This window comes from Phocoena sinus, chromosome 6, assembly GCF_008692025.1.
Source record: "Phocoena sinus isolate mPhoSin1 chromosome 6, mPhoSin1.pri, whole genome shotgun sequence".
In the NCBI taxonomy this organism is placed as follows: Eukaryota; Metazoa; Chordata; class Mammalia; order Artiodactyla; family Phocoenidae; genus Phocoena; species Phocoena sinus.
Window position 1 is genome coordinate 86,984,986 of NC_045768.1, and position 14,394 is coordinate 86,999,379.

The 14,394-nt window shown below is 39.5% G+C and overlaps 1 protein-coding gene across 3 annotated transcripts in view; it reads right to left on the reverse strand.

Annotated features, from left to right (window-relative positions):
* FANCC (FA complementation group C) overlaps positions 1 to 14,394 on the reverse strand; it is a 275,783-nt gene that overhangs the window by 70,379 nt on the left and 191,010 nt on the right. For all 3 annotated transcript variants that reach the window (XM_032636446.1, XM_032636444.1, XM_032636445.1), the window contains 2 exons: positions 7,452 to 7,565; positions 6,472 to 6,536 (listed from right to left, as the gene is read on the reverse strand). In XM_032636446.1, the coding sequence (XP_032492337.1) occupies positions 6,472 to 6,536; positions 7,452 to 7,565 (179 nt within the window). The remainder of the gene's footprint in view (positions 1 to 6,471; positions 6,537 to 7,451; positions 7,566 to 14,394) is intronic.

Sequence of the window (14,394 nt, forward strand, 5' to 3'; positions counted from 1 at the left end):
AGGGTTTTCTGCATATAAGATCATGTCATCTATGAACATAGATCATTTTACTTTTTCCTTTTATACTTGAATGGCTTTTATTTCTTTGTCTTGCCTAATTGCTCTGGCCAAGACTTCAGTACTATGTTGAAAACAAGTGGTGAGACAGGGTACCTTTGCTTCCTGGTTTTCAAAAAAAAGCTTTCAATCTTTCACCAGTGAGTCTGATGTTACCTGTGGGCCCTTAACATATGGTCTTTATTATGGTTGAGGTAGTTCCCTTGTTCCTAGTCTACTGAATGTTCTTATCACAAAAGGGTACTGAATTTTATCAAATAATTTTTCCATATCAGTGGAAATTATTGTTTGGTTTTATATATCATTCCATTAATATGGTGTATTACATTGATTAATTTTTGTATGTTGAACCATCCTTGCATGCTAGGAATAAATCCCACTTGGTCATGCTGCATCAGCTTTTTTATCTTTTTTTTTTTTTTTTTGTGGTACGTGGGCCTCTCACTGTTGTGGCCTCTCCCACTGCGGAGCACAGGCTCCGAACGCGCAGGCTCAGCGTCCATGGCTCACGGGCCCAGCCGCTCCACGGCATGTGGGATCTTCCCGGACCGGGGCACGAACCCGTGTCCCCTGCATCGGCAGGCGGACTCTCAACCACTGCGCCACCAAGGAAGCCCTACATCAGCTTTTTAATGTGTTGTTGAATTTCTTTTGCTAGTATTTTGTTGAGGATTTTTGCATCAATATTCATCAGGGATATTGGTCTTGGTTTTCTTTTCTTGTGGTATATTTGTATGATTTTGATATCAGGGCTGGCTCCATAAAATGAATATTGAAGTATTCCCTTCTCTAACTTTTTGAAAGAGCTTTGGGAAGGACTGGTATTAATTCTTCTTTAAATGTTTAGTAGAATTCTCCAGTGAAGTTATCTGGTCCTAGACTTGTCTTTGTTGAGAGGTTTTTGATTACTGATTCTATCTCCTTACTAGTTATAGATCTGTTCAGATTTTTAAATTTATAATTCAGTATTAATAGGTTGTACGTTTATAAAAATTTGCCCATTTCTTCTAGGTTATTCAATTCATTGGTGTATGAAAGTTCATAGTCTCTCTTATGATTCTTACTATTTTTATGGCATCAGTTGTAATGTCTCCTCTTTCATTTCTGGTATTTATTGCTTGAATATTCTGTTTTTGTTAGTCTAGCTAAGGGTTTGTCAATTTTGTTGATCTTTTAAAAAACCAACCTTAGTGTCTTTGAGTTTTTTCTACTGTTTTTTTCTAGTCGCTACTTAGTTTATTTCTGTTGTAATCTTTATTTTTTTCATTCCTGCTGTATCTTTGGGTTTAGCCTGTTCTAGCTCCTTGAGATATAAAATTATGTTGTTGATCTGAGATATCTCTTCTTTTTTATTTTTATTTTATTATTATTATTTTTAAAATATTTATTTATTTGCTGTATCAGGTCTTAGTTGCGGTGCGGGGGCTCTAGAGTACCCAGGCTCATTAGCTGAGGCATGGGCTTAGTTGTCCTGCAGCATGTGGGATCTCAGTTCCCTGACCAGGGTTCGAACTGGCATTCCCTACATTGCAAGACTGATTCTTAACCACTGGACCACCAGGGAAGTCCCCTCTTCTTTTTTAATGAAGGCATTTACCACTAGATATTTCCCTCTTAATAATGCTTTTCCTGCATCCTATAATTTTTGGTATATTCTGGGGATGCATCTTCTCTGGGCCTAGGCACATAATTTCCCAGTTAGAGCTTTGCCAGTTTCTTTTTCAGGAGTTTATAATCTCTTCCTCCCTCTAGTGTTTATCTGTGGTACCACAGGTTCTCTGATGCTGCAACAAGCCACTAAGCTTTTGTTCTCTCCAGCCCCCCAGGCATCCAAAGTATGCTGGTTCTGTTAAGGCCTCAAGTCAGGGGAGACGGAAACTAATCTCTAGGGTAGCCCCTTTAAAAGTTGTAACATGGTATGCACATTCCACTCTTCTCTCCACCCCCACCCCGAAAGAGAAGTTGTGAGTTGGGTACTTTGTCCTAATCATGCTGACCTGAGCCAACCTGTCTGTGGCACTGCCAGTTTTCTGTTGCTACAAAGACCAGCTGAGCTCTCTTTAACTCTCCATGGTCTCCAGAAATTGAAAGTATGCCGATTCCCTGTCAGTGGTCAGAGTCAGGAAGGACAGATAGCAGTCCCTCAGGTAGCCCCCCAAAAGTTAGAACACTGGACACTTTCCAGTCTTTCCCTCCCAAGGGAGATACTTCCAGCTGGACTTTTCCTCCCAACCCTCCCAAGCCAGGCCAGCTTAAGGGAGGGGCTACTGTGGTTGACATGAAATGGCTTTCTTACCCGTTTTGATATGGCTATGCTTGACTGAGTTTGCCGGGGTATTGTGACTTTGTAATTGATTTCTGAAGCCCCATAAAGTTCTTTGGGTCATACACTAGTTTTAAGTTAGTGTCTCTGTGGAGGAACAGGACTAGGGCTTCCTATTCTACCTTGCTGACATCACTCCTAAAGAATTTTTTAAATGTTTATTATTTATTCAGTTTTCCTCTTTTGGTAATGACCTGCTTATATAGCTTGTCCATTTCCATACTGGAGTCTTTGCCTCTTTATGAGTGATTTCCAGGAGGCATTTCTATAGTTTGCATACTAGTCCTTTGTCTGTTTTACAAGTTGTAAATATCTTCTACGTCTGGCTGCCCTTTTCTATTTGTTAACAGCTTTTTGTTTTTATTTATTTTTAGCTGAATTTTAAGAAATCAACTTTACCTATATTGGGAGTTTGGTGTGGGGTGTATGTACACACTGCATCTTATTGATTTTTGAAGTCCCCTTCAGTAATTTTTAATTCTATTATTTAAAAGATCCATTATTCAACATTCACCTCAAGGCTAAATCGAAGTCTTTACCTGACATGTAAATGATGGTAAGTGCTTTCCATGCACCCTACAGGCTCTTCTTATTACTTTTTAAGGTATATTTTATATACCACAAAATGCACCTATTTGAAATGTACAATTCAAAGATTTTTAACAAATTACTGACTTGGACAACCATCACCATCATCACCATCATCATCATCATCATCCACTTTCAGGACATTTCCATCACCTCAAGATCTTTTGTACTCATCTGCAGGAAATCCCTGTATCTACCTCTAGTCCCAGGTAACAACTAATCTACTTTCTGTCTCTATAGTATGATTTGTCTATTCTGGACATTCTATAAGCATGGAATCATACAATATGTGGTCTTTTATGACTGGCTTCTTTCACTAAGCATTATGTTTTTTTTTTCTGCGGTACGCGGGTCTCTCACTGTTGCGGCCTCTCCCGTTGCAGAGCACAGGCTGCGGACGCGCAGGCTCAGCGGCCACGGCTCACGGGCCCAGCCGCTCCGCGGCATGTGGGATCTTCCCGGACCGGGGCACGAACCCGTGTCCCCTGCATCGGCAGGCAGACTCTCAACCACTGTGCCACCAGGGAAGCCCTAAGCATTATGTTTTTGAAGTTCATACATATTATAGCATGAATCAGGAGACTGTTCCTTTATTACTGAGGAATAGTATTCTATTGTATAGACATACTATATTTTGTTTATCCATTCATGAGTTGATGGATATTTGGGTTGCTTCCATTTTTTGTCTACTATGAATAATGCCACTTTGAACATTCATATACAAGCATTTGTGTGCTTATTAACCATTTATATATATTTTTTTGGTGATATGTATTCCAATCTTTCGTGTATTTCATAACAGGATCATTTGTCTTATTACTGGGATCTTTGTATATTCTGGGTATGAGCCCTTTATCAGATGTATGATTTGAAAATACTTTCTCACAGTCTATGACCTGTCTTTTCATTTTTTAAACAGTGGTAAAAGATAATTTTTTATTTGTTTATGAATTCATTTGCAGATGGTCCTTTGGATTGCTTCCGGTTTTGAACTATTACAAATAAAGCAGCTATGAATATATAAAATATTTGTTAATACTTACATTTTCATTTGTCATGACAATACTCAAGAGTGGAATTGGTGGGCTCAGTGGTAAGTGTATGTTTAACTTTATAATAAACCGCCACACTGTTTACCAAAGTAGTCACCCCACTTCACATTCTTAAAAACAGTGTCTGAGAAATCCAGTAGTTCCATATCCTTTCCAACACATGCTAATGTGAGTGCTTTAAATTTTAGTCATTTGAGGGAGTGTATAGTGGTATCACATTTGGTTTTTTTCTTGTTTAATTTTTTTTATTCTGGTAAAACACACATAATAGTCATCATTTTAACCATTTACAAGTGGTAACCATTCCATGGTATTAAATACATTCACCTTCTGTCACCACAGTCTATACCCAGAGTTTTAATCATCCCCAACATTAACTATGTACCTATGAAACAATAATTCCATTTCCTCAAACCCCTGATAACCTCTATTCTGTTTCCTACCTCTATACCTTTGATTATTCTAGGTACCTTATACAAGTGGAATCGTATAATATTTGTCCTTCTGTGGCTGGCTTATTTCACAAAGCATGATGTTTCTAAGGTCCACCCACGTTCTTAATATGTAAAAGATTTTTTCCTTTTTATGGCTGAATAGTATTCTTTTATATTTATATACCACGTTTTGTTTATCTGTTCACCTGTTGATGGGCACTTGGTTGTCTCCACCTTTTGGCTATTGTGAACAATGCTGCTATGAACATTGGTTTACCGGTATCTGTTCAAATCTCTGCTTTCAATTTTTTGGAATATATACCAAAGAGTGGAATTGCTAGGACTTATGGAAATTCTATGCTTAACTTTTTGAGGAACTGCCAAACTGTTTTCCACAAGGGCTGCACCACTTTACACTCTCATCAGCTATGTATAAGGGTTCTACTTACTCCACATCCTTGCCAACATTTGTCATTTTCCATTTTGTTTGTTCGTTTTTTAAATTATAGCCATCCTACTAGGTATGTTGTGGTATACCACTGTGATTTTAATTTGCACTTCCATAATTAGTAATTTTAAGCATTTTTTAATGTGCTTATTGGATAGCTGTACACCTTTGGAGGAGTGTCAATCAAGTCTCTTACCCATTTTTTTTTTTTTTTGCAGTACGTGGGCCTCTCACTGTTGTGGCCTCTCCCACTGCGGAGCACAGGCTCTGGACACACAGGCTCAGCGGCCACGGCTCACGGGCCCAGCCGCTCCGCGGCATGTGGGATCTTCCCGGACTGGGGCACAAACCCGTGTCCCCTGCATCGGCAGGCAGACTCTCAACCACTGCGCCACCAGGGAAGCCCTCTTACCCATTTTTGAACTGAGTTTTTTCTTGTTGTTGAGGTTTAGGAGTTCTTTTTATAGTCTGGATATTAGTCCCTTATCAGATATATCATTCCCAAATGTTTTCACTCACTTACTAAGTGTTGGCTTAATATTAATGAAATCCAATTTATCTACTTTTGCTTTGTTTCTTGTGCTTTTGGTGTCATATTCCAAATATCCCTGCCAAATCTAATGTCATGAAGATTTTTCTCCCGTGTTTTCATCTAAGAGTTTTATAGTTTATTTTAAGGGGTTAAATGCAAAGGATTCCTAAAGGCTGAGGGCAAAGACCATTTCTGATAGAGCTTTAATTTCCAATAGCTTTACCAAAAAAATGTCACAAATTTCTTTGGCCCCCAGATTCTCTTAATGAGTTGTTAAAAATGAAATGTTCACCAATAAAAACAACTTTGAATTCCTTCATATAGTGAAGAAACATTTTGTAATATGATTAATTGCCTTTAAATCTGTCTGAATCTGTTTGATTTGTTTAGTCTAGATTTTGGAATATTATGTTTCTTAAAATAGGTTATTTGTGTACATCAAATATCTATTGCCTTGTAAATATTCTGATCGTGTTTGTGTGTGTCTGAACGATACACACTCACACTGAGCTGCACACTTCTTCCTTTTGTGTTCCATACTGCATATGTGGGGCTTTTTACTCAATGGGTGCCCAAGAGTCATTGCATGATCTACTTACTGACCTGAGAGTTGAGAGAATAGTAATTAAAAAAAGAAAATTTGGGGCTTCCCTGGTGGCGCAGTGGTTGAGAGTCCGCCTGCCGATGCAGGGGACACGGGTTCGTGCCCCGGTCTGGGAGGATCCCACATGCCGCGGAGCGGCTGGGCCCGTGAGCCATGGCCGCTGAGCCTGCGCGTCCGGAGCCTGTCCTCCGCAACGGGAGAGGCCACAACAGTGAGAGGCCCGCGTAACGCAAAAAAAAAAAAAAAAAAAAAAAAAAAAAGAAAATTTGTATAACTTACCATTTTGCCATGTATCCCCTGAAAATAATCTCTCCACATAGAATACAACCATAACTATGAACATGCATTTCCTAAGAATTATAAAATTTTTCTCTTATAACCAAACTGATACATTTTGAAACTTAAGAATAGGGATGTTTAGTTTAACACCTACCGCCTTTGAGTGTTAAATCCATTAAGATGATTCTCTCTGAGTTCAGACACTAATGATAAAACCATCTGTAAAACAAAATCAGTTTCAGGTTAACTCACGCTGCAAACAGGATTACATCAGTTCTATTTTTCTTGATGTGAGTGATACTTCCGTTGAGATTCCCTACTCTCTTTCCCCACCAATCCTTTCCTTGTCTTACTTTGACAAAGCAGTGCTGAGTCACATTTACTAATAACCTGGATTTTATGTTTAATGTCTGTTACTCCATATTCTGATGTAAGCAAATGAATAATAGACAAGTCATTAATTTCCCCCAAATTAAAACCAAGCCTGTTAAAAATAAAACCATGTTAGAGTTAGCTTACTTTTTTCCTTTCTTAACTTAGTTCTTTATTTTTTTTAAATGTTATTCATGTATAAAGCTTCCAAAAGACAGGAATAGTTAATAAACATTAAAAATCTCATAACATTTTTTAGAAGAGCTATGTTAAGACCATAAGTTAAAATTTCTTGAATTTGGTTAAAATTTAAGGTAGACGAAATCACAGCTTTAATACTAAGATGTAAATATATAATACTATTTACAAGATTGTTATTATTGAATATTTTGCTTTAACATAAAATTCCTATCAGGTTATTTTTAAATACGAAATTCATCCAACAGTAAAAGGCTGTGTTTATATTGGTTAAGGAAATCTTTTCTCCCAAAAATCTTTGACAGAATAAATGAGATGTATGTGTTAAGGGACAGAGAGGTTGGTTGATTTAGAATAACCTCTCCTGGTTTCCTTCTTCTTTCTCATAATCTCCCATCTCACATTTTTTCCTTACATGGTCATAAGTCCACCCAAGGTAAGAAGAGATAAACATAGAAAAGTTAAACATCTCTCCTGGAGGACTGAAATATTTCCATTCACCTTTTTTTCAGATGGTACATTAAGCAATGAAAATTTCAATACTAATAAATTAAAAATACTCACATTTTTAAGTAAACCAGGATAGTAATCTGTGGGTGCATACCCAAGAACTTGAGTAAAAAGATCAACTTCTTTTATATTAAATCTGAATGTGGAAAGTATATGAGATAACAACCCCTAAAAAACATAAACAGAAAGAGAAAAAGGTCTTAAAAATGAATGTAAGTCCCCATTATATATAATGCCTAGAATCTGGGTCATTTGCAAATGGGGTGGTCTCTATGAAACGAATAACTTAATTTGTCCAAATAACTCAGGTCACTTTGATTCAGGTATAAAGAAGAAATAAGTTAGTGATAAAATTATTACATTAAGTAAATTTAAACAAATACTAACAGTGAAAAAAATGTATAACTAATGAACAGTGCTTTCACCATATTAAAAATGTGGTCTTTACTGTTTTCAAACTCAGTAAAATATTTTTATCAGAGTAGAGATGATAATTTAATACATAAAAAGGAATGCACCACAAATCACAAAGGAAAGATTATGCAATAAATGGTGCTAGGAAAACTATTTGAAAAAAATTAGATTCTCGCCTTACGTTATTTATTAAAATATACTTGAATTTACTGTAAATTAAAGAGATCAATGTAAAACTGAAATAAAATAATAAACAAGAAGAAAATACAAGTACTTTTCACATGTCTGAATGGGGAAGAACTCTGTAAACTGAAAATCAAGGAAGCAAATCACTGATCATTTTAAATGAAAAAACAAAAAAACTCTTGTGTTTTCCAGCGAATAATATAAGCACAAAACTATGAAGAATATTAACAACAAATAATACAGACATATGTAATCAAATCAGTGTGCAAAATACCATATGACAAATACTAAGAGCATAAAAAAGGAGTATGAACAGATAATTTCTAAGACAAAACACAAATGCCTAAGAAACACATGGATAAATGTTCAGCCTCATAATCAAAAAGGCAAATTTAAATATCAACATAACGTTTTCCATTAAATGAATTAAAGACTTTTAAAGACATGAATACCTAAAGCTAATCTGGGTTCTCTGAAACAGGTACTCTGTGTGAGGTATTGGAAAAATACAAATGGGATCCACACATCACTGCTATTGTGAACTGCACAAAGGCACCTATAGAGTGTAAGCAAGTATAACACAAACCATACCCACCCCCATGCTTGGACTGCCAGGGCTATGTCTGCCTAGATGTTTGTAACGTGAAGACACCTTATAGGTTGGTAGAGGCCTACTTTATAGAAAACAACTTGAGAATGTATATTAAAGGTTTTAAAAGCATTCAGAGCTTTTAACATACATTTAAGGAAATAAATCCAAATATCATGATGGGGATTATGCTCAAAGATGTTCACTACAGTGTTATTTCTCATAGTAAAAAACGTCTAACAGCAGGGAATGATTAATTTATAATACCCTCAATACCATGGCTCACTGTAAGCCATTAAAATGCTTATAAAGAATTTATGACAGCATTTTAAATGGTTATAATGTTAAATGAAGAAAGGAAGATGCAAAATTGTATATACAGAAATGATTTTATCAATATAAAAATAATCCAGGGGCTTCCCTGGTGGTGCAGTGGTTGAGAGTCCGCCTGCCGATGCAGGGGACACGGGTTCGTGCCCCGATATGGGAAGATCCCACATGCCGCAGAGTGGCTGGGCCCGTGAGCCATGGCCGCTGTACCTGCACGTCTGGAGCCCATGCTCCGCAATGGGAGAGGCCACAACAATGAGAGGCCCGCGTACCACAAAAAAAAAAAAATAATAAAAAGAAAAAAAGAAAAACAACCCTGTACCTTAATACTCAGCGTTGGCAAAGATGTGGTAAGGGGCACTCCATTGCTGTTGGATACACAATTTTTTTTTAAATAAATAAATTTATTATTTATTTATTTATTTACTTATTTATTTTTGGCTGTGTTGGGTCTTCGTTGCTGCGCATGGGTTTTCTCTAGTTGCGGCGAGTGGGGGCTACTCTTCTGTTGTGGTGGGCTGGCTTCTCATTGAGGTGGCTTCTCTTGTTGCAGTGCACGGGCTCTAGGTGCACAGGCTTCAGTAGTTGTGGCACACAGGCTTAGTTGCTCCACGGCATGTGGGATCTTCCCAGATCAGGGCTCGAACCCGTGTCTCCTTCATTGGTAGGCGGATTCTTAACCACTGCGCCACCAGGGAAGTCCTGGGAGCACAAATTTGTAAAGCCTTCCTGGGAAGTCACTTGATGATATGTAACCAAAGCATTAAAATTCATATCCTTTTATCCAGTAATTTGATTTCCAAAAATATATCCTAAGGAAAGATTTAGGTTCATGACAGTATGACTTATAACAGTGAAAAACTAGAAGCAACCAAAGCACCCAACAACATTGGATTGGTTGAATCCATCTTGGTTTATCCAACAGCATGAATCACATTGTAAAAAAGATATTTAATGACATAGGAAAAGACAATGTAACATTAGTTTGAAAATCAAGGTGTAAAAACTGTATATTCAATGTGATATTAATTTTATATGCAAAAAAATACTAGGAAGAAACATGACAGTTAACATATATTATTTCTGGGAGTGATTTAAAATTTCTTCTTTATACCACCTGTATTTCCAAAGTTTCTACAATTACCATATCTTACTTTTTATCATAAAAAAATGTTTTGTAAAATGCAATTATGTGCTTTAACTTAAGTGTTTTTTCTCATAATTCCCTAATACAAATTGCTATGAAGGGACACAAGAGTTTTATCCCTGGATGAAATAAGCATAAGTCCTAGAAACAACATATTGAGGCCTGGCTATGGTTGCATAACTTCAAAACAGACACCTTAAACTTTAGACCTACAAATCTCTCTTTTAAAGTAAACTTAAAAATTGATAAGTACTTCTCATCGCTAAGAATAATATTTCTTACTGCCATCTAGTGGCAAACATTCTGAAGAAAAAACCATTAAAGATTCTGTAGGCACTGGCCCTTGGACAAAAATTAATTCCTACAGTCACACGATAATTGACTCATTTTAAAATGCTGACAAAGAAATCTTGGAAATCTTCTACTCCAACCCCCTCATTTTACTGATGAGGAAGTGAGCTTCTAAATACATAAATCATTATCTACAAAAAGATGTGCATGTATATGAATAGGCTCCGATTTGAAAGGCATAAAGAAAATGTGCAAATGCAACACGCTGACTAGTGATCTAAAATCCTTCAAGCGTGGAAAGTGCAGGAACCAACACAGCTGTGCATAAAACATTTTAAGCCCAATTTTGATTCATGTATGAGTCTGAACTCTGCTAATGTTTGAAAGGCCACTTAAAACTGCTTACACCAGGGGGCTTCCCTGGTGGTGCAGTGGTTGAGAATCTGCCTGCTAATGCAGGCGACACAGGTTTGAGCCCTGGTCTGGGAGGATCCCACATGCCGCGGAGCAACTAGGCCCGTGAGCCACAACTACTGAGCCTGCGCATCTGGAGCCTGTGCTCTGCAACAAGAGAGCAGGTGATAGGGAGAGGCCCGCGCACCGCGATTAAGAGTGGCCCCCGCTTGCCACAACTAGACAAAGCCGTCGCACAGAAACGAAGACCCAACACAGCAAAAATAAATAATTAAGCTCCTACCCCCAACATCTTGTTTAAAAAAACAAACAAAAAAAACCAAAAAAAAAAAAAAAGCTGCTTATACCATGAAAGTGAACTTTTGAGAAGAAAAGTTTTAAATAAATCAGGGGAAAGTCCATTTCCCTTGTTTTCAGGTGTTCTTTCTTGTCCTAGTCTCATTGTATCCGCTCCATCTTGTAACAGGCAGCACATTCACAGGCGGGTTAGTAAAGCTGGAGCTATGAGGCTGTGGTTTGGCGCAGGGTATGGGTGTGGAAGAAGGGCTGTGGTTTATACTTAGGCAAAGGGTTAGGAGAGCCAAATTGTGGTCAATACTCTTGAACTGAGACAGAGCACATATTTTATACTTCTCCAATTTCTTCATCTGATCATTAAAGTCCTTTAGAATTTCCACCGCTTTGGTCTCTACTACATCTATCTCTTTACACATAATATAAATAAAAACTTTGGTAAACAAGGATCCCTTATTCATTCATTCATTCATCAACAAACATATATTAAGTATGATCTGCATTCAAGCCACTCTACCGGGGCTATTGTGATAAGAAGCCCCCTACAATCTGATGAAGGGAGAGAGATGGAAATATCCGTAATACAAGACAGAACGCACTAAGTGCTATAATGAAGGGGTAAGACAATCACTGTGGAAACAGAGGAAGTAATGATTAATTCTAACTGTAGGGTTTCAGAGTGCTCCCAGAGATGATGACTTCTGAGCTGATTCTGACAGCTAGGGAAGGAGAGAAAGAGAGAGGAGAAGGAGGTATAGGAAAGAGAGGGTGTGTAATGATGGCTGCGCTAGACGGAGAAAAATGACTAGAGGGATTAGAGAAGGGCGGTGGAAAAGCAGCCATGGTGTGTGGGCAAAGACATGGGAAATGTTCCTGTAACCCCTACTACTCCAATCCTTCACTGGATTCCTAAGCATAGCCTCCCCTACAGGGCCTCAGCCTACCTGGTCAAACTTACTTCTCCCGAGGAGGGACCTTCAAGATTGTGGAGGAGTAAGATGTGGAGATCACCTTCCTCCCCACAAATACATCAATAATACATCTATATGTGGAACAACTACTGAGCACCTACTGAACGCTGACAGAAAACCTCAGACTTCCCAAAAGGCAAAAAATTCCCCATGTACCTGGGTAGGGCAAAAAGGAAAACAGAGGCAAAAGAATAGGGATGGGACCTGCACCTCGGGGAGGGAGCTGTGAAGGAGGAAAAGTTTCCACACACTAGGAAGTCCCTTCACTGGCAGAGATGGGGAGTGGGTGGGGGGGGAAGCTTTGGGGCCACGGAGGAGAGCGCAGCAACAGGGGTGCAGAAGGCAAAGCGGAGAGATTCCTGCACAGAGGATCGGTGCCGACCAGCACTCACCAGCCTGAGAGGCTTGTCTGCTCATCCGCCAGGACGGGTGGGGGCTGGGAGCTAAGGCTCCGGCTTCGTGAACACAGCCTGAAGGGGGCTAGTGCGCCACAGCTGGGCGGGAGGGAGTCCGGGAAAAGGTCTGGACGTGCCTAAGAGTCAGGAGACCATTGTTTCAGGGTGCGTGAGGAGAGGGGATTCAGAGCACTGCCTAAACGAGGTCCAGAGATGGGTGTGAGCCACGACTATCAGCGCGGACCCCAGAGACGGGCATGAGACACAAAGGCTGATGCTGCATCCACCAAGGAGCCTGTGTGCGAGCACAGGTCACTATCCACACCTCCCCTCCCGGGACCCTGTGCAGCCCGCCACTGCCAGGGTCCCGTGATCCAGGGACAACTTCCCCAGAAGAACACACGGCGCGCCTCAGGCTGGTGCAATGTCATGCTGGCCTCTGCCGCCGCAGGCTCGCCCCGCATGCCGTACCCCTCCCTCCCCCTGGCCTGAGTGAGCCAGACCCCCCTAATCAGCCGCTACTTTAAGCCCGTCCTGCCTGGGCGGGAACAGACGCTCTCAGGCGACCTACGTGCAGAGGCGGGGCCCAATTCAAAGCTGAACCCCGGGAGCTGTGCGAACAAAGAAGAGAAAGGGAAATCTCTCCCAGCAGCCTCAGGAGCAGCAGATTAAATCTCCACAATCAACTCGATGTACCCTGCAACTGTGGAATACCTGAATAGACAATGAACGATCCCAAAATTAAGGTGGTTGACTTTGGGAGCAACTGGACTTGGGGTTGGCTTTCTGCATCTAATTTTGTTTCTGGTGTTATGTTTATTTTAGTTTAGTATTTAGAGCTTATATTATCATTGGTAGATTTGTTTATTGATTTGGTTGCTCTCTTTTTTTTTTTTTAATATACATATATATTTTCCTTTTTTTCTTTTTGTGAGTGTGTATCTGTATGCTTCTTTTTGTCATTTTGTCTGTATAGCTTTGCTTTTACCATTTGTCCTAGGGTTCTGTCTGTCAGGTTTCTTTTGTTTTTTTTTAAGTATACAGTGTGCTCTTCTTATTTACTTATTTTTGGCTGCACTGGGTCTTTGTTGCTGCGGGCAGGCCTTCTCCAGTTGCAGTGAGTGGGGGCCACTCTTTGTTGCAGTGCGCAGGCTTCTTGTTGCAGTGCGTGGGCTTCTCACTGTGGTAGCTTCTCTGGTTGCGGAGCACGGGCTCCAGGGGCAGGGGCTTCAGTAGCTGAGGCAGGCGGGCTCTGTAGTTTGGCTCATGGGCTCTAGAGCGCAGGCTCAGTAGTTGTGGAGCACGGGCCTAGCTGCTCCATGGCATGTGTGATCTTCCCAGACGAGGGCTTGGACCCGTGTACCCTGGATTGGCAGGCAGAATGTTAACCACTGCGCCACCAGGGAAGCCGGGCACTCTTTTATACGTTTGCAAATTTCTTTCCTATATGGCTTGAAAGAAGACAGCTGGATTCTTGTATTTACTTCTGCATTTAATTTGTTGCAATATGTTTTTTTTGGTTGAACTATATGGAGAGTCTAGCCCCACATAGATATGTAGTTTTAAAACGCAGGAGTATTTTAATAGCTTCTTCACACAATTACACATATTCTCCTTTGATATTACACCAAAATTTATCAAGCGCTGCTCACCCTTTTTCCTGCAAGCCTATCTAGGAATGCAGGTAGAGCTGCCTGCCATAGGTCTAGGGGATGATGGGTGGTTTCTACCATGAGAAGGGCTGAAATTATCCACAATTTACTGGCCAAGCCTTACCCTGAAAGCTGAAAGTCCTCAAAGAAACTTTTACCTTTTGTCCGAGGGTTCTGTCTGTCTGATTTTTTGTGTTTTTTTCTGTTTTTGTATAGTTTTTAGTGCTTGTTATCATTGGTGGATTTGTTTTTTGGTTTGGTTGTTCTTTTTTTTTATTACTTTCTTATTTTTTTATGTTTAATAATATTTAAAT